Source organism: Octopus sinensis, linkage group LG25 (genome assembly GCF_006345805.1).
Source record: "Octopus sinensis linkage group LG25, ASM634580v1, whole genome shotgun sequence".
Lineage (NCBI taxonomy): Eukaryota > Metazoa > Mollusca > Cephalopoda > Octopoda > Octopodidae > Octopus > Octopus sinensis.
In genome coordinates, this window is record NC_043021.1 from 25,048,074 (window position 1) to 25,071,957 (window position 23,884).

At 39.1% G+C, this 23,884-nt stretch overlaps 1 protein-coding gene across 4 annotated transcripts in view; it reads left to right on the forward strand.

Moving 5' to 3' along the window:
* The window catches only part of LOC115224291 (A-kinase anchor protein 10, mitochondrial-like), a 58,144-nt gene extending 42,563 nt beyond the window's left edge, over positions 1–15,581 (forward strand). For all 4 annotated transcript variants that reach the window (XM_029795117.2, XM_036513234.1, XM_036513236.1 and 1 more), the window contains 8 exons: positions 2,636–2,772; positions 2,946–3,090; positions 6,611–6,722; positions 7,812–8,004; positions 8,855–8,937; positions 9,073–9,110; positions 12,161–12,298; positions 15,485–15,581. In XM_029795117.2, coding sequence (XP_029650977.1) covers positions 2,636–2,772; positions 2,946–3,090; positions 6,611–6,722; positions 7,812–8,004; positions 8,855–8,937; positions 9,073–9,110; positions 12,161–12,277 — 825 coding nt within the window. In that variant the 3' untranslated portion in view covers positions 12,278–12,298; positions 15,485–15,581. The remainder of the gene's footprint in view (positions 1–2,635; positions 2,773–2,945; positions 3,091–6,610; positions 6,723–7,811; positions 8,005–8,854; positions 8,938–9,072; positions 9,111–12,160; positions 12,299–15,484) is intronic.
* Positions 15,582–23,884: the final 8,303 nt, after the last annotated feature.

Genomic DNA, 23,884 nt, shown 5'->3' on the forward strand with positions numbered 1-23,884 from the left:
ACTTGTTGTAACTAATGAAGCACTGCAGCATAGCAACAGAACCATGATGATATATCTCAAGAAACCCATTCCTACCATGACAGCCAGCCTCATAACACACCGAGCCATTGTAGCTGTCATGCTTGCATGGATGTTTGGTTAAAGAGCTGGCTTCCCAGCCATGTCGTTTTGGGTTCAGTCTCACTACATGGCACCTTGGACAAGTTCCTTTTACTATAGCCCTGGGCCAACCAATGCCTTGTGAGTGGATCTGGTGGATGGAATCTATGTTGAAGCTCATTGTATGTATGTGTGTGTATACACACACACACACACATATATATATCTTTTATCTTTTACTTGTTTCACTCATTAGACTGTAGCCATGCTGGAGCACCACCTTGAGGCATTGTAATCAAATGACCTAACCCCAGTACATTTATTCACGTTTTAAGCCTGGTGCTTATTCTATCAATCTCTTTTGCTGAACCACTAAATAACAGGACATAAACAAACCAGCACCAGTTGTCAAGTGGTCATGGGGACAGACACACACACATACACACACACACACATGCACGCACATACCAAATCCACTCGCAAGGCTTTGGTTGGCCTGAGGCTATGGTAGAAGACACTTGCTCAAGGTGCCATGCAGTGGGACTGAACCTGGAACCATGTGGTTGGGAAGCAAAGTTCTAACCACACAGCCACACTTGTGCCTGTATATGCGTGTGTGTGTGTGTGTGTCCCACCCCACTGCTTGACAACCAGTGTTGGTTTGCTTATGTTCCTGTAACTTAGCAATTTGGCAAAAGAGAACAATAAAATAAGTATCAGATCTAAAAAATAAGTACAAGTGACAGGAAAAAGAAGTAAAAAGCAAAAGATGTATTTTGCTGTACTTGTGTGTTTGTGTGCATAAACATATATATAAACACACACACACACACACACACATATATACAAGAAATATAAATATCATTAAAAATAATGTTACTGTCCAGCAAGAATAAAGCACCATAAAAGGTGAAATTATAAATATACTAAGCGGATGTACACAAAGTACAATCATTGCTAGAAATAGCAGCCAATAAGTTATCAGCACTATGTAAAGCTTCACTGAATTTGTTTACAGGCAGAGATGCTTGTGGGTGGTGAATATAATAAAGCTTTGCCTTACCTCTACAGATACTGTTGGAGGAATGAAGGTTAATTCAATGCTGCAGTTTCAAATTCTTCAGATCACATGTATGAGCAGGAATCTGATTATCTTCAGTTGAATCTACCATTGGCAACAAAATTTTATAATATACACTACATATATGTGTATGTGTATATATATATATATATATATATCGGTGAGCCGGGTGACGTGTCCAGCCCATCTATACTTGCTGCGTGTATACTCTGCGATGACATCTCTCACGGCGGACTTCTTTCTGATGATCTTGCTACTGATGTGCTCTCTCAGCGAGATACCAAGCATTGACCTTTCCATGGCTCTTTGAGCCGTTACCAGTCTTTGCTCTTCTCTCTTTGTGGCAGCCTATGTTTCACTACCATATAACATTGCAGGCAAAACTGCACTGTTAATGAGGTTGGCGCGGGTGGTCCTGTTCAACCTTCCCTTGAGCACATCCCTTATGCCATTGAACGCCTTCCATCCGGCCCTTACTCTCTGATAATCGGTGGACGCATGCAGTTGTTGAGTGGTACCCGCGTGAGCGGAAAAGACCACCTGGAAGACCTCCACGACGGTGGAGTTACGATTTCAGGAGGACGATTGGGATCACGTGGATGAGAAAGGCGCGATCCAGGGAGGAGTGGACAGCGTGTTGTGACCAGCGGTGTCAAATGGACGCCTGACGGACTGGTCGGTCAAAGTGATCAAAGTGATATATATATATGTATGTGTGTGTGTAGCTTTGTAGTTAGGGTGTCAGCACCATGATCGTAAGATTGTGGTTTCGATTCCTGGACCGGGTGACACGTTGTGCTCTTGAGCAAAACACTTCATTTCACGTTGCTCCAGTTCACTCAGCTGGCAAAAATGAGTAACGCTGCGATGGACTGGCCTCCCGTCCAGCTGGGGAACACATATGCCATTGAAACCGGGAAACCAGGCCCATGAGCCTGGCTAGGCTTTAAAAGGGCATATTTATTATTTATTTATACATATATATATATATATATACACACACACACACATATATATAATGAGAGGACTGGATATTGCAAGAAAACAGTGACAATAAAACCATTTAAATATTTGTACAATTATAAATTTCTCCATTTACCATTCATATTTATTCTGTCAAATGTGAAGCTTATTTATTCATATTGTTTTGAATTAATCCTGAATTATCTTGTAGCTTCAAGATTTCAATCATGTCATTTATTTTGAGAATGACATTGTAGGGTAGGTGTGAGAGGCAGGGTCTAGCTGGTTCGATACCAAAGTACAACGCAAAATAATGATTTAATTAAAATTGTCCCAAGGAGGCGAAATTTGTGCTTCATTTGCCAGCTTCCGGTCTACGGAGCTTTTGACTGGTAGCACTTGCATGTGCAAGTTGTTTGCAAGACATCTATTTTTCAGAACAAGTTTTAGTTTTTGAGATTGAATTTAATGAGTATTGTTTGTTATTTGCAGTTCATGGAACAAGAAGGGGTGGTGCCTCTGTTTCAGTTTTGGATGGCTGCTGAGAACTTCCAGCAACACCTGTCGCTGGCAATGGGTTGCTACGATGGTTTACAGGCACAAGAAGATGCTATGGTTCTTTATGACAAGTATGCAGTGCAATTTGCATTTCTATTTTTAACCTTTCTTGTTGTGTGTGTTTGTGTGTGTGTGTGTATACACACACATGCACACTCCTGTACTTCTGCATTTTACTGGTCGTTTCTTAAATGAATTAATTGGCTCAAATTCGTTTCTAAAATTCCTTTTCCTTCTTCTTCAGGTATTTCTCCTTGCAAGCTACAGAACCATTAGGCTTTGACGATGCAATTCGGTTGGAAGTTGAAAGTAATATATGTCGGGAAGACGGGCCCCTGCCAGACTGCTTTGCGAAACCTAAAAACTTGGTGCTTCGTGTCATAGAAAAAGTTTGTAGTTTTGCCTCATTTCTTGTCAATAACTTTTGCTTTTCTTTGAATGTTTTTCCCCTCTTATGTCCATTTTTTAATATTTTCTTTAAAGAATCTTTTTTTCTCATCTGAACGAATGAGATAATTCATATTTCTTGAGCCAATGAAGAAATCTCTGTGCAGTCACCTATGCAGTCACTTGACCTTGCTTGAAATAGCAACCAAATCTTTAAATCACTTAAAAGAGGGAGGATACATAGGGTAATGTACTCCTAGATATATAATCCCAAAGAAAAACATGGGACTGTCATAGGTTGAATGTTTTGGGTCTTAATTCTGTTTGGTTAAGGTAATTTGTTCTTAAATAACTGCTGCTGCTCCTCCTCCCCACCCACCCCATGCATTATTGGTCATCCCCACCCCATTGCCCACCATCCACCCCGTCCATTCTCTACGGTTCTCACCTACTCTTCCCTACCTTCCCTATTTATCATCCCTCAACACCTTCAATTATTCCCCATCCCTCACTCTCCCTTACACTCTTGCAGCCTTTACCCATCCACCCACCTCGAGGGTCTACCCTTCCACCCCATCACCCCAATGTTTATCTCTTCTCAGTTCTATCCTGACCGCCTTGACTCTCTCTTCCAAAATAGGAGCAGCCATGTTAACCTTCTAGAGCAAGAGACCCGTTTCTGCCTGCTCTGGCCCCTTTTCTCATCCCACCCTCATCTCCTAGCATAAAGCTGCGTCCCAGAAGGTCCGTAGTCTTACAAGCTGCAAGGTGACCCAGTCCATACTCTGCAAAGTGGTTGGCAACCATTCCTCTGAAGACATTTGTCTGCTTGAACCCATCAGATCCTGTCGAGCAATCTGAGCCAGTCTGGAGCAATCATGTTGAATGATGGTGATTCAACAACAACAACAACAACATGTAGTTATGACTTTGATAGAGTCATGTCTATTGATTTGTTAATCTTTAGTCACATGACTGGTTCAATACGTTGTCCACCTGCCGTTAGAGGCATCCACCAAACCTGCTTCACTCTTATCCACACTCTCCCGAATGTCCTCCTCTGTTTTTTTTTACTTGTGGAGTGGCAGATTTTGCTGCAAATGATTGTAAAAATAACAGACGTGGCTGTGTGGCTAAGAAGTTTGCTTCCCAACCACAGAGTTTCGGGTTCAGTCCCTCTGCATGGCACTTTGAACAAGTGTCTTCTACTAAAAGCCTTGTGGTGGGTTTTGTTGATGGAAACTGGAAGAAGACCATTCTGTGTGTGTGTGTCCTTCATTACTGCTTGACAACTGGTGTTGGTTTATTTATGTCCCCATAACTTAGTGGTTCGGCAAAAGAGAGTGATAGAATAAGTGCCAAGTAAAAAAAAAATGTACAAAAAAAGTGCTGAGTTTGATTTGTTCAACTAAAAAAAAAAATCCTTAAAGGTGATGTCCCAGCATGGCCACAGTCAAACGACTCAATAGAAGTTACACACATTAAACCATCACTAGTGAGGAGTCAGTAGTTTTGGGTTACCTCCCTTGGTTTTTATATTCTTTTCTCGTTTTCTCGTTTACTTGTTTCAGTCATTTGACTGCAGCCATGCTGGAGCACCGCCTTTAATCGAGCAACTCGACCCCGAGACTTATTCTTTGTAAGCCCAGTACTTATTCTATCAATCTCTTTTTGCCGAACCGCTAAGTGACGGGGACATAAACACACCAGCATCGGTTGTCAAGCAATGCTAGGAGGACAAACGCAGACACACATACATATATATACATATATACGACAGGCTTCTTTCAGTTTCCATCTACCAAATCCACTCACAAGGCATTGGTCGGGCTGAGGCTATAGCGGAAGACACTTGCCCAAGATGCCACACAGTGGGCTGAACCTGGAACCATGTGGTTGGTAAGCAAGCTACTTACCACACAGCCACTCCTGCACCTGGCTAATATTTTATAACAGTGTCTTCCGTGATGCTGTTTGAACCAATGTCCACAGCAGTCACAACAACAGTCTTTAAGGGAGTGCGATGGGCGAAGGCCCTTATTTTCCTTTCGTGTTTTACCCTCTCTACTATGTATGCATCTTTCAGTTGTCATCGCTGTCTTTCCTTTACTTGCTTTTCTGCCCCTTTTTCCACTGAGTTGTGATATACAAGGAAGTTGTTATTGTTACTGCTACTACTACTACGATCTGGCAGAATCACAAGCCCACCACCTTAACGTTTGGATTTCAAATTCCACCAAGGTTGACTTTGCCTTTCATCTTTTAGGAGCCAATAAAATAATTACCATTCAGGTACTGGGGTCACTGTAATCAACTTGACCCAACTTTCCTTAAAACTGCTGGAAAAGAAAGGATTATAATCCTTATGATAACAGGATGGGGTTGCAGTTTTGAACAGGTGAACAATGTTCTTTCCTGACTTTGTGTGGTTTGGTTCCAGCAAGAAAGTAAGAACTGGAGACATCAAAGGGAAATGGCGGGAGAGATTGTCTAAAAATATTTGGTGCCTGGAATTTAGGTGTTTTAAGCCCAAAATTCCAGGTGTCTTTGGATAATGTATAAGGGACTTAACTCTTTTTGTCTTAATGTAACCAATAGTCACACACCCACATGCACTCACACTCATTCACACACAACCGCACCTTTCTGTTTCTCATATACATATATATATATATATATATATATATGTGTGTATGTGTTTGTGTAGATACATGCCTAATGGTCTGTGAAAGAAAAGGCACCAAAGACAAAATTGTTAATGACTACACTCGCAGAGTGGTTGGCGTTAGGAAGGGCATCCAGCCGTAGAAACACTGCCAGATCTGAATGGGCCTGACGAAGCCTTCCAGCTTCACAGACCCCAGTTGACCCATCCAACCCATGCTAGCATGGAAAGCGGACGCTAAATGATGATGATGATGATGATGATGATGATGATTCCAATATGTTGTTTCTCCCACAAATGGTTTGATTGTTTACAACAAGTGGGATTCTAACGAGTTAAGCATCTGTATTCTTGGCAGTCAGCCTGGTTGCTGGGAAAAACAGGTTCTTGCCTGAATGGTTAGTTGTTTGCTGACATCTTCAATCCTGGATAAAATCATGTTTGGTGTTTACAGTTATTTTCACACCTGAACTCAGTGATTCAAGTGCAATTCCTAAACAGTGATTTGGTGCTTCAGACTCTACCAGTGATTTAGGAAATCACAGATTTGGAGATTGTTGTTTTTACTATTGAATCTAGAATTTGGAGTGTGACCTTATATCAGCCAGGCAGACTGAGACATGCAGTTATGAGTAAAGAGCCAAAAGCCACAACATAACTGTTCTAGAAGTTTTGAACACCTGACCATGTGGTTAAAAACTCACCATCTAAGGCCCACATTTATCTCGTATATTTGTCTAAATAATCTAATTGCTTTCAATGAGTATATTTTCTGTATTTCAAGCTCTTTATTGCTGTCTCATTGTCTCATACTCTCTTCAGTTTCTCTCCTTATGTGCATCTTTCCTCTTCTTCAGATCTACTTCCCAAGCTTCCTTCAAGGTGATCTCTACTACAAATATCTTTCGGAGCTTATCAACACTGTCCAATTAGCCCATGATCTGCCTCAGAAAGTCAGGCGACGCTTAGGTAAGCATTTCTTCTTCTCTTTCTCTCTCATTCCTCTCCTTCATTAGACACCATTTCAATCCTTTTTATATCAACCTGCCTGAAATGGCCCCTAATTTCTCTATCACAAACTCTGTGTTTCAAAGTAATCAAAATTAAAAGCCTTTCATCAAAACTTCAGGTGAATTTATGTTCCAAACCCCAATTGGATAACAAAAGTTATTTTGATAAATTCTTTATTATTCTTTGCAACCATGTCCTGAAGGGGTGCCTAAACACACCCTTTGTTCTAGGTGCACAACCTGTTACCCTCCCCATTCAAACCTTCTCACCCTTTTCCTTTTCTTTTGCTCCTTTGCTGAGGTAGTTATAGAGTTTGAGTTTTTTCCTCATTAATTTAATCTTTTATACTTTTAATGGTTTTTTTTTTTTTTTTTCTTCCTGTAAAAATATGTGAGTAAAACCTTAAAGAGTAAAAATTTCAAAAAATTAATTGAAACAAAAGCAGCATATATTCTATTATAAATATGGTAAGAATAGGGTTAAGGGGTCCCCTTATTGAAACTGTTCAACCTTCATCTTTTCCAATAATCTCCCTCAAAACAATCTCCCTTGATTGCTTTAAATATTCTGATTTTATAATTTAAGTTACAATTTATCAACATTTTATACAATCCCTCAGTCAAGCTGTAATTAAGATTGAGAGCAATAACTCATTAATTATACTCTTTGAGGTGTATTCTTTAAATTAGCATCACTCTTTGAATTTCAAGTGAAAATACTGTGATGGCGTGTGGTGTAGTGATTAAGTTGTTGGTCTCGCAATCACAGGGTTGTGGTTTCAATTCCTGGACTGGGTGGGGCACTGTGTTCTTGAGCAAAACACTTGGTACATGCTTGTTAGTCTGTAATGTTAAGTTCAATTCCTCTTGAGGTAAAAACCTAGTTTCGGTGAATGAACATTCTCTTCAGGGAAAGATTTGGCAAGATTTTTAGCTAAAAAGAAAGAAAAAAATGAATCTGTGATGAGTACTTGTTGACCTTATAGATGTTTGGTGATTTAGAGAGGATTATAGGATTATCTGTTGTTTGTTTGTTTTGATATTTTAGGCAGCGATGCTTCATCTGAGCACAGTATTGGCAGTCAAAGCACTGGAACAGAAAGTATTAGCTCTCGTAACACACTCCTGGCCGCAGCAGACACTAGTCATTTCAAGAAGGCGTTCAATAAAATTGATGTTGATATGCGTATAGATACAATCCTTTTGAATCCAGATGCTCTCTGGAAGAGGAATAACACAGGGTAAGTTGTTGCCATGACTACCTTTCATCGACTTGATCGAGAACCCAAGATGGTTTATGTGTAAACACCTTGTTACCATGGTAACTCTTTATGAAAAAATATCTGGCGTTAGGAAGGGCATCCAGCTGTAGAAACTCTGCCAGATCAAGACTGGAGCCTGGTGCAGCCATCTGTTTCACCAGCCCACAGTCAAACCGTCCAACCCATGCTAGCATGGAAAGTGGACGTTAAACGACGATGATGATGATGATGATCTCTCTTAAAGGAACTAAAATTGCAACATTTGGGTTGACACAGGCTTAGCCGTGTGGTTAAGAAATCTCATTCCCGACCATGTAGTTCCAAGTTCAGTCTCACTGTGTGGTACCATGACCAACTGTCTTTAACTTGAGCCCTGGGCCTATCAAAGCCTTGTGAGTGAATTTGGTAGAAGGAAACTGAAAGAAGCCTGTCACTGTTGTGTGTGTGTGCATGTCTCATTACCTTGACATCATGTGTTAGTCGTAAATGAGTTTCACCCTCATATAAGGGATGTCGTTCATTTCCAGACTTTCATGAAAGTGTGTCCAGCTCTGCGGAAATATTACCTTGTTTGGAAACAGGTAAAGGTTGGCAGCAAGAAAGGTGTCTGGCTGTAAAAAATCTGTTTCAACAAATTCCATCTGATTCCTGCAAGCATGAAAAAGTGGTGAGGGTAGTGATGAAACAGATGTATTGTGGATTAGGTTTAATCATGCAGTGGATTAAACCTAATAATCCTGCTAACATCCACGATGTTGTTGTTGTTGTACAAGAAAATCCCATCAAATTCTCTCAATTTTAATTTTGATTCCTTTTCATGTCTTTCTAGGAAAATGTCCTTCGGTCGTATAAACAATCTTGGCCAGTTCGTGTCAGAGTATGACCCTGAGCCAGAACATGACAAAAAGAAAGGTGATTAATCTTCATTTAATCCCTCTTTTAATCTTTCTTCTTAACTTTTCGATCTTCTTCCATTTTTGTTTGTTTGCAGTTTCTCTCTTCCCCAATCAACATCTTTTAATAAATCTCCGTCAATGTTTCTTCCAGGTTCAATGTTCTTCAGAAAACGAAAAGATCGAGAAAAGGTGAGGAACCCAAATACATGAGGAATCTAAATTATATGAAATATTGTTTGTTTGTTACCCCCCCCTCCCTCCTTACTGCCTTCCTTTCTTTGTGTGTAAGGTATGTGTGTATGAGGGGAAGTCGATAATTACCTGCACTTTCACCATAACATATCAATATTATTATCTCACTGCCTTCTACGCCTGCAAGCTTATTACTGTTGGTATTACTGTGGTCACTTGATCGCAGTTTGAGCCTGATCACACCATTTTTCTTTCTGGTTTTACAGTCTAAGCCTGGCTGCTCCACTAGCAATGGGCACCAAAGAAGAACAAAGAGCAGTAATCCAAGAGATGGTCATGGGGAACCGGTTCTCCATTACCATCTCCAAGAGAACCGGTTCCCCATTAAGCTTGCTGAATTTTCTCGTCAGTGGTGGAAGTTGACAGACGTCCTCTCCCTCTTCATGCATCATGCTTCTCCGGCCACTTGTAAACTTCTCAATCTACTCGTACACACTTCTACATGGTAGGACACTGTCCCCATACCGTACCAAAAGCCTCTGATGAATTTCAGCCCCTGACACACCTCCTGACCAGAGAAATCCGATCACTGCTTTTTGTCTTTCTTTGGTGCACATTGCTAGTGGAGCGGCCGTGCTTACACTGCAAAGCCAGAAAGAAAAATGGTGCGATCAGGCTCAAACTTCAATCACATGACCACAATAGTACCAACTTTAAGCTTGCATGCATCTGCAGAAAGCAGTGAGACTAACTTTATTATTATAAAGTTATGCTGTAGCAAAAGTGCAGATAATTTTTGACTTCCCCTTATATATGTACACAACCACACATGCACACACACACACAAACACATATAAATAATCATCATTATCCGTTTTGCATCTGTTGTTTTCTCCACACCAGTATGAGTCAGACATCAATTATTGAGGTAGTAGCATTCTGTGGGTAGAGGCTTTTCTTGTCACCGATCTTTCTCTGTTTTTCAAGTAAGATATTTTAAGTATTTTATTGGTCTTCTATTCATATCAAAAGCATTAAACTATTGGATGTGTATACACAAGCTCACTCTGCCTCCGATGATGTCAGTGTAGAGATGCATGGAGATAAACCTCACACACACACACAACACCTCCACACATGAAGAACTTCTGTCCAGTTTCTTTTTACCAAACTGCCTCAAGATCCACAGGTTATCCCACAAGGTGGTACCTAATGGGGTAGAAGACCCCAAAAGGTAGTACCTGATGGGGTGGGACCTAAAAGCACAGGTTTATCAAGCAAACTGTGCAACCAGCCAATCATGCCTATGTCTATATATGTCTATATACACCCACTTTGTGGTCTATATATGGTTGAGTGTTGATGTTTTATATTAACCCTGGCTGAGGTATACTCAGCTGGTGTTTAGCATTGAAGATCTGATGACTTACAGTGACACTCGGCATGTGTTGGGCGTTTTAAAATAAGTGGAGCTCAACCCTCTCCAGGCTTGACCACTCTGTTGATGCCTTCCAGAAGAGAAAGAAAGAGTTGGAGTAGCAGGATTCGAACCCAGAGAACTGGAATGATTCCAACAAAGCCATCTCTCTGATGTTCTAATGATTCTGCCATCATTGTTTGCTGTTCCCAGACCAAAGCTGATCTGCTCCTGTTTGTAGAACCAATATGAATATTTGTGATTCTGTTGATTCCTCACTAATATCTTCTCTCCATCATTGCTGGGTAGATGCCTTCTACCATGGCCTCAAGCTGATTACAGCCTACGAGTTACAACCAAAAACTGTGCAGAAGCCTTTCATAAGGATTGTTTCTGTTCTTGTGTCTAGCAGCTGTCTTAATACACTTCTCTGCCCACCACCACTGCCACCACAACCTTACTCTTGGATGCCTTTAGCTGAGTTCTCCCTGTTGTATACCTTCAGACCAGACTTTTGATTTAGGAATTCCTCAATCATTCTGTCCCTTCTATCTCAGAAATCCTGAAAAGATCCAATTTCCTTACCTTTCTGATGAAGTTACGTAAATAAATAAAGGGAAAAAATCAAATTTACAAAATTCCATTATTATCATCATCATCATCATCATTATCATATTATTATTGAGTGAGAGAGAGCAGTGCATGCCATCAAAGTGACACTGGGGTAAAATATACGAAGCCCAGTATACCCATCATGACTACCCGTCTGATAAGGGTACACCAGGCTCATGCATCACAACCATATGTGCGCAACATGGTGATCTCATATCAAGGTAAACAGCACATGACCTTGCAGGTGGGGCCCAGTTAGAATTTTTTTCAGGTCGAGTAACCCATCCCGCTCAAACGGTCCCTGAATAAGGGTTGTTTAAGGATGTTGATCAAAACACAAATGTTTCCAGAGGTGAATTATTCAAACCCCAAAGAATCCCTCTCAACACATGGCTATGATGCTCCCCACTACTTCTGCTCGTGATCAGAAATGCACATATCGTCAGCCACTAAGGGACATGCTCAACTGGTTACGGTCAAACAACTGACAAGCAAATCTGTGGTATTGAGCAGAATATTTGCTGTAGCCCATCTTTTATACCAAGACAAAACAATGTACATGATAACACTTCCTGATCAGTTAAGATCAGAAGCCATGAGAGCCACTGCCTGGTACTGCATCAGGGCATTTATTATTATTATTATTACCATTATTATCATCATCATTATTATTATTATTATTATTGTTATTGTTATTGTTATTACCATTATTATTATCATCATCATTATTATTATTATTATTGTTATTGTTATTGTTATTGTTATTGGTGAGCTGGCAGAATCATTAGCATGTCAAGCGAAATGTTTAATGGCATTTCGTCCATCTTTACATTCTGAGTTCAAATTCTGCCAAGGTTGACTTTGCTTTCCATCGTCTTGGGGTCAATAAAATAAGAACCAGTTTGGCACTGGGTCAATGTAATCAACTTATCCTCTCCTTCGAAATTGCTGACCTTGTGTCAAAATTTGAAACTATCATTATCATTATTATTATTATTATTATTATTATTAATTACAGGAACAAGAAGATATGGCAGTCCAGATAGCTGAAATGATTATAAAAGATGTAACAGCCATCACTCAGGGTTCCAGTGTACCAAAAAATCCCTGTTCAGCACCTAAACAGACGACATGACCCTTACAAATATGAGATGAGGTAAGTTGGATGAGGGGGCAGGTATCAGAAATTGTTTGACAACTGATAGATAGACTGTTACTGTAGGATTGTTTAATGATGTTGTTGTTGCTGTTGTTGTGGCAGCCAATTGTTAGTGTGTTGGATGAAATGTTTTGCAGTATTTCTTCTGGTTCTCTGCATTCTGAGTTCAAATCTTGCTGAGGTCAACTTTGCCTTTCATCCCTCCAGGGTCAATAAAGTTAAGTACCAGTCATGTACTTGGGTGAATGGTTGAAATGTATTGACCTAACCCTTTCCTTCATCGGCCAACCCCTGCCCCTCAAAATTACTGGGCTTTTGTTAAAATTAAAAAACATTATTTTAATTAAATGACACCTCAAAGTGATAAACGTCTATGCATGAAAGATTGATGGAAAGGACCAAAAACAGTTGTGAATAAACCCCCATCATCAGCCAACTTTTATCCAGTGTCATCAGGATTTTGGTACTCAGGAATAGTTGGTGTGTGTATACGTGTCTATTTACTCTTTTACTCTTTTACTTGTTTCAGTCATTTGACTGCGGCCATGCTGGAGCACCACCTTCTAATCGAGTAAATCGACCCCGGGACTTATTCTTTATAAGCCTAGTACTTATTCTATCAGTCTCTTTTGCTGAACCGCTAAGTTACGGGAACGTAAACACACCACCATCGGTTGTCAAGCAATGGTGGGGGGGACAAACACAGACACACAAACATATACATACATACACATATATATACATATATACAACGGGCTTCTTCCAGTTTCCGTCTACCAAATCCACTCACAAGGCTTTGGTCGGCCCGAGGCTATAGCAGAAGACACTTGCCCAAGATGCCACGCAGTGGGACTGAACCCGGAACCATGTGGTTGGGAAGCAAGCTACTTACCACACAGCCACTCCTGCGCCTATATATGTATCATCATTTAACATCTGTTTTTTTTTTTTATGATGTCATGGGTTGGACAGTTTGACAGGAGCTGGTGTCCCAGAGGACTATGCCAAGCTCTACTCTCAGTTCTGGCATGGGTTCTTCGGTTGAATGCCTTTTCTAATGCCAACCACTTTACAGACTATGCTGGATGCTTTTTACATGGCACCAGCAGCAATGAGGTCACCAAAGAACTTACAAGACAAGAACTCTCATCTGAGAGGGGGAGTGGTGTTGAGGGGGATGGCATTTTGTCAGGTGATGAAAGACTAAACTGTGATAAAAGGACAGAAACAGGTGTCTTGCTGTGGAAGAGATACATGGCTACCCCCGAGGGGGAGAGAGGAGATAGTGGTGAAGATGTGCCAGGATGTGCCATCAAGGGACAGGGGTGAGTGAGCAAAGAGAATAAGGGAGAGGGGAGGAGAAGGGGAATGCAGGAAGGGACAGGATGGCAACGAGACAGTTGGCAGCGGGGGGGGGGGCAGGAGAGAGAGATGCTGCAAGGAGACGAGCTTTGTAATTTGGTAAATTTGGGGGGTGGGGTGGAGGTAGGGAGGTTGAATGAATGTAACGTGTAATACACTGCACTTGTGGATGAGGTGAGCATGTCTTCTCAAGAACTTCATCTTGGTCCCTTGTCATCACCTCTGTGAGGCCCAACATCTTGAGATTGGCCCTCCTTACTTCATCTCATGTTTTACTGGGTCTCTCTCTTCCACAGGCGCCTTCTTCTCTAAGCAACCAGCACTTCTTTATGCAACTGGGTTCATCCAAACCATTGCATTCTTCTCTCTTGTATCTGATTCCTCTTTTGTGCCCAACTTTTCTTTCAACACATTTGCACTTTGTTGTTGTACAACCATTGCAGCATACTAGCTTTTATTCTTTTCCAGTCTTTGCATGTTCTCTGCATTTGTGGCCCATGTTTCACTACCATGGAGAATAGTCAATAGTACACAAGCATCATACATTCTGCCTTTCATTACGAGAAAGAGGCCTTTTGTTGCCAACAGAGGTAATAGTTCTCTGAACTTCTCCATTCTATTCTTATTCTAGCAACTATACTTTCAGAACATTCTTATCCACTGCTAGTTTGGCTGCCTAGGTAACAGAAACTATCTACAACCCCTAGGGGTCCTCCTGAACATCTATTTCTTGTGTGTTCTTAAGGCTTTGCACATCTACTGCATACAAAGACTGTTAACCTACCTGTTATTCCACTGCATCCCTTATGTGTCCATACTTATGGCCAACCCTCACCCTGCTCACAGCACCACTATACATGGCTTGTACAGCTCTAACAAGCCATTCAGCTTCTTCTAACTTTCTTAGAGATCACCAGGTAACAAAGCAAGTGATTCTGGCTGGTTTCCTGAAGCTAGTGTTGCAGATCATCAAACCATTTGCATTACAGAACTGCAGCAGCCTTTTTCCCTCCTCATTCATAGAGCCAAAGGCATTACCATCATGTACACCTTGGAATCCATGTGAGTGCTGCCAACATGTCCATTAAAGTCACCAGATTCAATAACCAGGTGTCTGCCATTTGATATTGAGGAAGTCTGCAAAAGGATCTCCTAGAATTGGTCCTTCTGATCGTCAGCCAGCCTAAGCTGTGGAGCACTGGCAGAGATAAATGTATCTTAAGCTTAGCCTCAGCTCAACTTTCCCATCATATATGCTCACCACCTCACTTTATATCATTCATTGTTTAATGTCCCTTTTCCCATTCTGGCATGGGTTGGATTATTTGACAGTAATTGATGAGCCAAAGGGTTCTTCTTTTGCATGGCTTCTGCAGCTGGAAGCCCTTCCTAATGCCAACCATTTTGCAGTGTGTACTGGGTGCTTTTTTTCTTGGCAGCAGTACAGGTGAGGTTGTGAAACACCTGCAAGACAAGACCCCACCTCAACTGAGTGGAGTCTAGTATTGAAGAAGGGGAGAGTGTAATAGAGGGACAAGAGCAGGAGTCATGCTGAAGGGGCCAATACATAGCTTTCCCTTCGAGAGAGAGAAAGATGGTGAGGACACACCCTCAAGGTACAAGGTGAATATAAAAGAGAGGATAGAGATAAAGGTGGGTGGGCAGATAGTAAGTTAATAAGAGGGTGACAGATAAAACCATAAGCTCTGTGTATAAACACCTTCTTAAAAACAATTGTGTTAATCTTGAAAAAAATATTTCTTATTATTCTTCACTTCCAAATCTCCTAAACTCTTGTGTTTTTTTTTTCTTGCTTTACAGGTGTCAGGGGATGTAACATGGTGATCAATATCAGGGGCTGCTCATTGTCGGGGAATCTTATATGCTGATCTAGAAAACATCAAAAGAAATCGTCCACCAAAACCTTCACAATTCTAACCAGAATCTCTGTCAATGATGAAGCAGGTGCTGTGTGTGTGTGCATGTGTGTGTTTGGCCTTCCTCAACCGATGTTGTTAATAGAGGGGGGGGGGTGCAGAGGGCAGCTGGCTTCCCTTTTTTTTTTCCTTTCTACTCACATCCTTCTTTCTCTTGGAGCCACCACTTCCATCACACATTCTTCTCTGCCTCCCCCTCAACCTCCTCCTCCATCTCCTCTCTCTCTCTCTCTCTCTCTCTCTCTCACACACACACTGCCTTATTCTCTTCCTGCTGTACTTTTCCTTCTCTGTCTTTTTTTGTGTGTATGTATATATATATATATACACATACACACACACACACACACACAAACATATGTACATACACATATATACATATTTGTATATTATATAAATTCATATATACACACACACACACACACACACACACACACATATATATATATATATATACACATACATTATATATATATATATATATATATATATATATATAATCATATGCATTGCTATATACTTCTGCTCATTAACCCTTCTTTTGCTGTTCAAATGTCAGTGTGTATATAGCCATGTTTGGATAAGTATTAATGTAGATATGTTGCAAAGGAGGAGGCAGGGTGTGGGTAAGGAGGACGTTCTGTCTGTGTGTGTGTGTGTGTGTGTTGCAGTGTGATGCTGAGGACATGTAGTATGGGCTAAAGTGGTTGATGCTTACCTCTTTCTCTGCGTCATATCCTCAGCTCATCACTACAATGTTGTTTGAGAGAATCTGGCTGTCAGGTGGCTCTAAAGATGCCTTTTCTGTGGCCACCACCAGCTGTTGTTGTCGATGTTCTTTCTGTTATTGTTTGTGTACATGTGTAATTTTACACACACACTGCAAACACGTAGACATGATGGTGAATGTGTGTAGAGTCTGGTGTTTGAATGGACTTCAAAACTTTAAACCTGCATCAAAAGGTACCGTCATCCGTGGTAAGGCCTTCACAAAGGAGAACAATTACTTTCATACAAAGCAGGCTGTTGGACGAACAATCTCCATGTGGGATTTGATGGTCAATTTACCTCATAATCTGTACAACAGACATGTAGTCACAAATTGATGTTCACTTTACACTTTTATCTGTACATTGCTATATTAACACAATTGCCAGGTTATATATATATATACACACATATTTGTGTGTTTGTGTGTGTATCTATATATATATATATATGTATATATATGTGTACGTATATATATATTCTCCAAGTAGGTTTTTATTTATATATATATATATATATATATGTATGTGTATATATGTATGTGTATATATATATGTATGTGTATATATATATGTATGTGTATATATGTATGTGTATATATATATGTATGTGTTATATATATATGTATGTGTATATATATATGTATGTATATATATATATATATATATATGTATGTATATATATATATTGTATGGTATATATATATATATGTATGTATATATATATATATATATATATATGTATGTATATATATTATATATATATATATATGTATGTATATATATATATATATATGTATGTATATATATATATATATATATATATGATGTATATAATATATATATATATATATGTATGTATATATATATATATATATGTATTGTATATATATATATGTAATTATATATATATATATGTATATATATATATATATATGTATGTATATATATATGTATGTATATATATATGTATGTATATATATATATGTATGTATATATATATATGTATTATATATATATATGTATGTATATATATATATGTATGTATATATATATATGTATGTGTATATATATATATGTATGTATGTGTAATATATATATATATATGTATGTATGTGTATATATATATATAGTATGGTATGTGTATATATATATATATATGTATGTAGATGTGTATATATATATATATGTATGTATGTGTATATATATATATATATGTATGTATGTGTATATATATATATGTATGTATATATATATGTATGTATATATATATATATATATATAATATATATATTATATATAATATATATATATATATATATATATGTATGTATGTGTATATATATGTATGTTATATATATATATATTGAAAGAGAGAAAAATTCTTTCCCCGTCCTCTGTTGTTAATGATTTACTTTTGTAAAAGAACTGAATTTAACCAAAATGTTGTTTAGGAAGAAATGAAAATAGACAAATATAACCACATTATGATGGGAAATATATGTAAATATATACACACATAGTAATGTTGATGTTGACTTGCAACTCAAGTTTCACCAATTGACTCAGTATTGACTCCTGATTTGAGGGGAATTTGGCTGCTATTTTTAGTAGGTCAGCTGACTACATGGAAACGATCTCTCTAGTGTAATGAAATAGGCATTAATTATAACCCCCCCCACCCCCCCCCCCCCACTAAAAACAAAATCTGTGATTTTGTGCCTAAATTAGAAATTGTTATTTTGGTGAGCTGGTACAATTGTTAGCATGCCAGAGAAAATGCTTCGTGGCCTTTCTTCCAGCTCTGAACATTCTGAGTTCAAATTCCACTGAGGTTGACTTTGGCTTTTATTCTTTTGCACCACCACCACCACCCTCATTCTCACCAAAATTCCAGACCTGGTGCCTATCGTCAAAAGAATTATTATTATTCTAAGAACAGTGGCAGAATTGATAGAATGCAAAGCAATGCAATTTTTAATTCCATTTTCTGGGTTCAAGTCTCCCTTGGTGTCTCCGAGGGAATAAAATAAATATTGACTGTGAACATCTTCAATGTTTGTGGCCCGCTTTGCTGAAGTTGGAAATTATTCTTGTTATTAGCTTATCTGAATGGTGGTTGTGGACTGGCAGAATCGTTGGAGCATCAAATGAAATCTTTGTGCAATTTGTTTTGGCTCTATACATTCTGAGTTCAAATCCTGCCCAAGCCAGCCTTGTTTTTTTACTCTTCCACGGTTGATTTAATCATTGATTTCTTCTGAGTGTTTCTTTGGCCTTCAGCTGATCATTTTAGGGATACAAGTTCCTTTCTGTGAAATGTCACCAGAAAACAGTTACCAAATGGTGGAATATTCTAAAAACAGGAAGTCTCAGTGTATTGTCAGATATTTTAGCCCAGCTGACCCTTATTCAAATTCTTCAACCAATAATCTGCAATAAACATCAAACAAAAAACCACCAAAGGAGCCTCTGTGAGATAGATCAACATGCTAGTAACAGGAGCTAAATTCCCATGCCATTGAAGAAGTCTCTATGTAATTGCTCAACCAACATGTAGCAGCCAAATGTCTTTGCACCATACGTATTGACTAATAGAAATCTTATCCCTGTACATTTTAGAATCCTAAACCCTTAAACCTCTGGGACGCCTGCTCAGTGGTTCGGTTCTGCCGAAGTCGGTTGTTGTCGTCGTCCTCTTTCATGTCTGAAAGTAGACTTGAAACTACCGAAATATTTGTTATACAGTCCCAGCTTCTTGAAAGAGATGGCACAGTACCTTCTCCAAAGCACAGTACCTTCTATAAGACTAAAATCTCTTTAGTCCAGGCCTTTCTGCTGACCCAATGATGGGACAAACTAGAAAACTAACCATTTTCTTTTGTTTTCTGTTTTTGTTCAAACTGATCTACTCACTTTTGTTGTGGTATTCTAAAGGGTGTCCAATGAGGGCCAGATGCCCTTCCCAATGCCAACCACTTCACAGAATATACTGGATGCTTCTTTCTGTGATACCAGTAGCAGTGATGTTGCTGAGTAACTTGCGAGTCAAAGAAAAGACTCTACTCAGTCAAGGGTTTTGATTTGTGAGTCACTTGGCAACCTCACTTTCTGTAAAGAGACTGGTTTTAGGAAAGGGCATCCAGCCATAGAAACCATGCTGTTTTTTTTATCTCTTTTTTCTGTATCAGAGTTGGACCCTTTGGAAATCAAGTCATTGTAGTCTTCTTGTGTCTATTTCCATTGGCAATTTTCTTGAGCTTCTGTAGAAATACCAGGAGATTTCAAAGAACTGTTGATGTCTGACAAACATTCCATGTTTCTGTGTCCTTGTGTCATTTATCTGTAAAGCAGTTTGTCTATGGCCACTCAACCTCATAATGGTAGAGAATTATGAAAAACTAAGTCCAACACCCTCAGTCTTTCACACTGAGTTTAATGTCACTTCAGTCTTCTTTCAAAAGACACTCACAGGTTGTTTATAGCAACAAAATAGTGAAGGCCCCTCCTACTCCAACAGAAAGGCTAGAAAGACATAAGGGAACCCATGTTTAAGTGTTGATATGGTGTCATAGCAATCATACATTGTTAACGATTGAATGGACTTGGATGTTGTGGTCATCTTGTCCTTTTCTCTATCAAACCACATTGTCTCATCATGTCTTCTCTGAGTTGAGGGAGATTCAACTGGTATTTACTGAACAAAATGGAGAGATATAACTATCACAGGTATTTTTGTTTGGGGGCATAATAATTACTGGTACAGGGTTACTAACTACTCTTGGGTGTCTTTTGAGCTTAGTATTACAAGCTAATCAAACATTCACCAATGATATAGTGTTCCTGCTGCCTACAGCAGTGACCTCTACTTCTCTCCCCTAATATTTTACTTGGTGGGTTCAGTAATTTGTTGGTTTTGTCCTCCACAACAAAGCAGGAAGAGCCGTGGGAGACAAACCAGAAGCTGTTGAGATGGTAGGAGGGCCCTAAAATGTTGGGGGGTTCTGGCTTTGGTTTGTGGGGATCAGAAAGATGTTGAGGTGTGTCAAAGCAGACGTGTCTGTTTATTGATGTAAATGCGTGAATCAATGAGTCAGTATGGTATATATACACACACACACACACACACACACATACATATTTATAAACACACATATACACATGTATATGTCTATGTGTGTGCGTGTGTATATACATACACATATGCTCATACTAAACATGATGTAAAATATTAATGACTTTTTGGAGATAGGGGTGGGAACTAAGTTTTCTTTTCAGGCAAAATTTATTAACAACGGAGGGTGAGTAAAAAAGGTAAAAAAGCGGGGGAAAGAATATAGAAGAAAAATGGAGAAAAATAAAGATGTCTGAAATAAAAATGAATGAAAGGTGATGAGAAAAGATTTTGAAAATGTTATATGTAAAATAAAATTGTGAAATTGAGAATACAGAAGAGAGTGAAAACAGAAAGGATTTAGGAAGAAATTCCTTTATATTTTGCTGCCTTTAGCATTTTCTGTCTTCAAACTTGTCCAAGGCACACAAGAAGATTATCAACTTTGTTTCTCAGTTCATCCCTTGTCCATGGTGATGAGCAAACAGATGAGCTGGTAATAATAATAATGATAAAAATAATAATAATAATAATGATTATAATGAATAAAATGAAATAAACAAGTCTAATAATATTGGAAGCAGATTTCAGAAGATGTAATTTACCATACAGTCAACTAGCATCTTAGAGTAAACTGGTTATGATATCCAAAGTACCTTGACTGTGGAGTACCTCAACCATCCCGGAGGGTTGCTCTGCAGACAATGGCACAGAAGGTAGCAGCTGGATACAGCCTGAGCCTCCTTAAGTTGCAAGGCATTGAGGACCTTCTGCTGTTCATCCCTCCCTAGAATTTCTTACTATTTTCATCCCACCCACTTCCTGTAAGACTGTTTTCCATCCACTTTTCTATGCTAGCATGGATGGGATGAGATGAGATGGAGGGAAGAAGGGTCTTTCGCTGGTAAATTCAGAAGCTTAAATAATATTGTTAAAACCCTTTTTTTTTTTTTTTTTAACATTATGGAAATTCTTTATTTTACAACTGGATATCCATTTGTTGTTACTGCTAATTATTAACGTGTCAAAGAACTGTCTCAAGAACTATATTTAGAATCGAACACAATGGCAACGTTGGCAGCCAGGAATGGTCGATTAAATAAAACTGTCTTCTGGTATTTCCCAATGTCTCCAACCTTCTGCCATGCGTGATTGACTTTTATCCGTCATCCTCCCCCCTCCCCCTCCCGTAAGATTGATCAAACCAAATATTAGTAATGATTAATAAACTTATTGGTGACTGATGGATGATTCGGTGGAATACTGGCCCCCAACACAACCACCTAAAAAAAAGTTGGTTCTTTGTGCCAAGCAGAAAGAAACCCCTCAAAATAGTCCAAGCCATGCCATTGTAGAAATATGGAAGTTGATGATGAAAATATCATTGATCTGCATTGATTTTCCTTGCACACCCACCCCTCCACACCAATTTTATTTATTTTTTTTTTTACCAAAACACCCCACCCTCGTCTCATTCACACCAAATATCAAAAATTCAGTTGTTTTTCATTTGTATTATATGCTTTATTTTTTTTTTCCAAATTTTTTTTTTCAAATTTTATTATTTTTTTTATGATTTTTATTTTTCTGTTGTTATTGTTGGTTGAGAAATGAAAATTGAAAAAGGAGAGAAAATTCAACTTGTACAATAAATTCTATCTTCTAAACCTAATTCCCTTGTTTGCTTATTTCGTGTTTCATCTTATTTCATGAATAACGAAGAGAACTGATCGTCAAATATGACTAACAGCTTCCTCCGTCTCATCCTCAAACATGCACATCCTCAAACTTCAGGGCCACCTTCATCTTTTCAGGGTCAATAAAAATATAAGAAACCACTCCATTTTCCAGCATGAAACCATCTTACGTATAATAAAACGTAATGTCTCACCTGTCAGTCACACTAAAGAAAGAAGAGTAAAACAACAAACAAGGTGGGAGTGAGAGGCTGTCAAAGACAGGTGAGCAGCATGCAAGGGTTTTGCTCTGAGGATGCTGGGATTCTAATTGAAATAGAACTGCATGTTTTTATTGTAAATCGTATTTAGTTTCTCTGTTCCACACACACCTTTAAATATATATATATATATATATATATACATATATATATATATGTAGTTTCCGTTACCTAGGTGATCAAGTAAGTAGCAGGGGCAGGTGTACTGAAAGTGTAACTGCTAGAGTAAGAATAGCCTGGGCAAAGTTCAGAGAGCTCTTACCTCTGCTGGTGACAAAAGGCCTCTCGCTCACAGTAGAAGGCAGACTGTTTGAGGCATGTGTACGAACAGCCATGCTACATGGGCCGTGACTGCTGAGGATATGCGTAAGCTTGCAAGAAATGAAGCCAGTATGCTCCAATGGATGTGTAATGTCAGTGTTCATACCCGACAGAGTGTAAGTACCTTGAAAGAAAAGTTGGGCCTAAGAAGCATCAGATGTGGTGTGCAAGAGAGACGTCTATGCTGGTATGGTCATGTGGTAAGAATGGATGAAGTTAGTTGTGTGAAAAAGTGCCACACCCTAGTGGTTGAGGGAACCTGTGGATAGGTAGACCCAGGAAAACCTGGGATGAGGTGGTGAAGCATGACCTTCGCTCTTTAGGTCTCACCGAGGAAATGACCAGAGACCGAGACCTTTGGAAGTATGCTGTGCGTGGGAAGACCCGGCAGGACAAGTGAGACCATAACCCGTGGCCTCTACCTGGGACGTAGTCAGTCCACCTGTGCATGCCTTCCTTCTTGGGACACAAAACTCTGCTTGTGAAGACCTGTTGAGGCAAGTGAAAATCGAAATCGATCAACATCAATGGAATGTGTAGTTGTGATACCAGTGACGGTGGCACGTATGAGAACCATCCGAACATGGCCGTAGCCAGCGCCCTCTGACTGGCCTCCGTGCCGGTGGCACATAACAAACACCATCCAAGTGTGGCCGTTGCCAGCCTCGTCTGGCACCTGTGGCGGTGGCACATAAAAAGCACCCACTATACTCACGGAGTGGTTGGCGTTATGAAGAGCATCCAGCTGTAGAAACACTGCCAGATCTGACTGGGCCTGGTGCAGCCTTCTGGCTTCCCAGACCCCAGTTGAACCGTCCAACCCATGCTAGCATGGAAAGCAAATGTTAAACGATGATGATGATGAGATATATGTATGTAGATATATATATATATGTAGATATATATGTATATGTATATATATGAAATTAAATATTAAACACTTGTTTTCAGAGTATTATTGTTCACATAACATTTATATATATGTATGTATGTATATATATATATATATATATATATATATATATATATATTTATATATATATATACACATACATGTTATGCGATCATGATCATCATTTAATGTCCATCTTTCATGCATTCATGGGCAGGATGGTTGACAGGAGC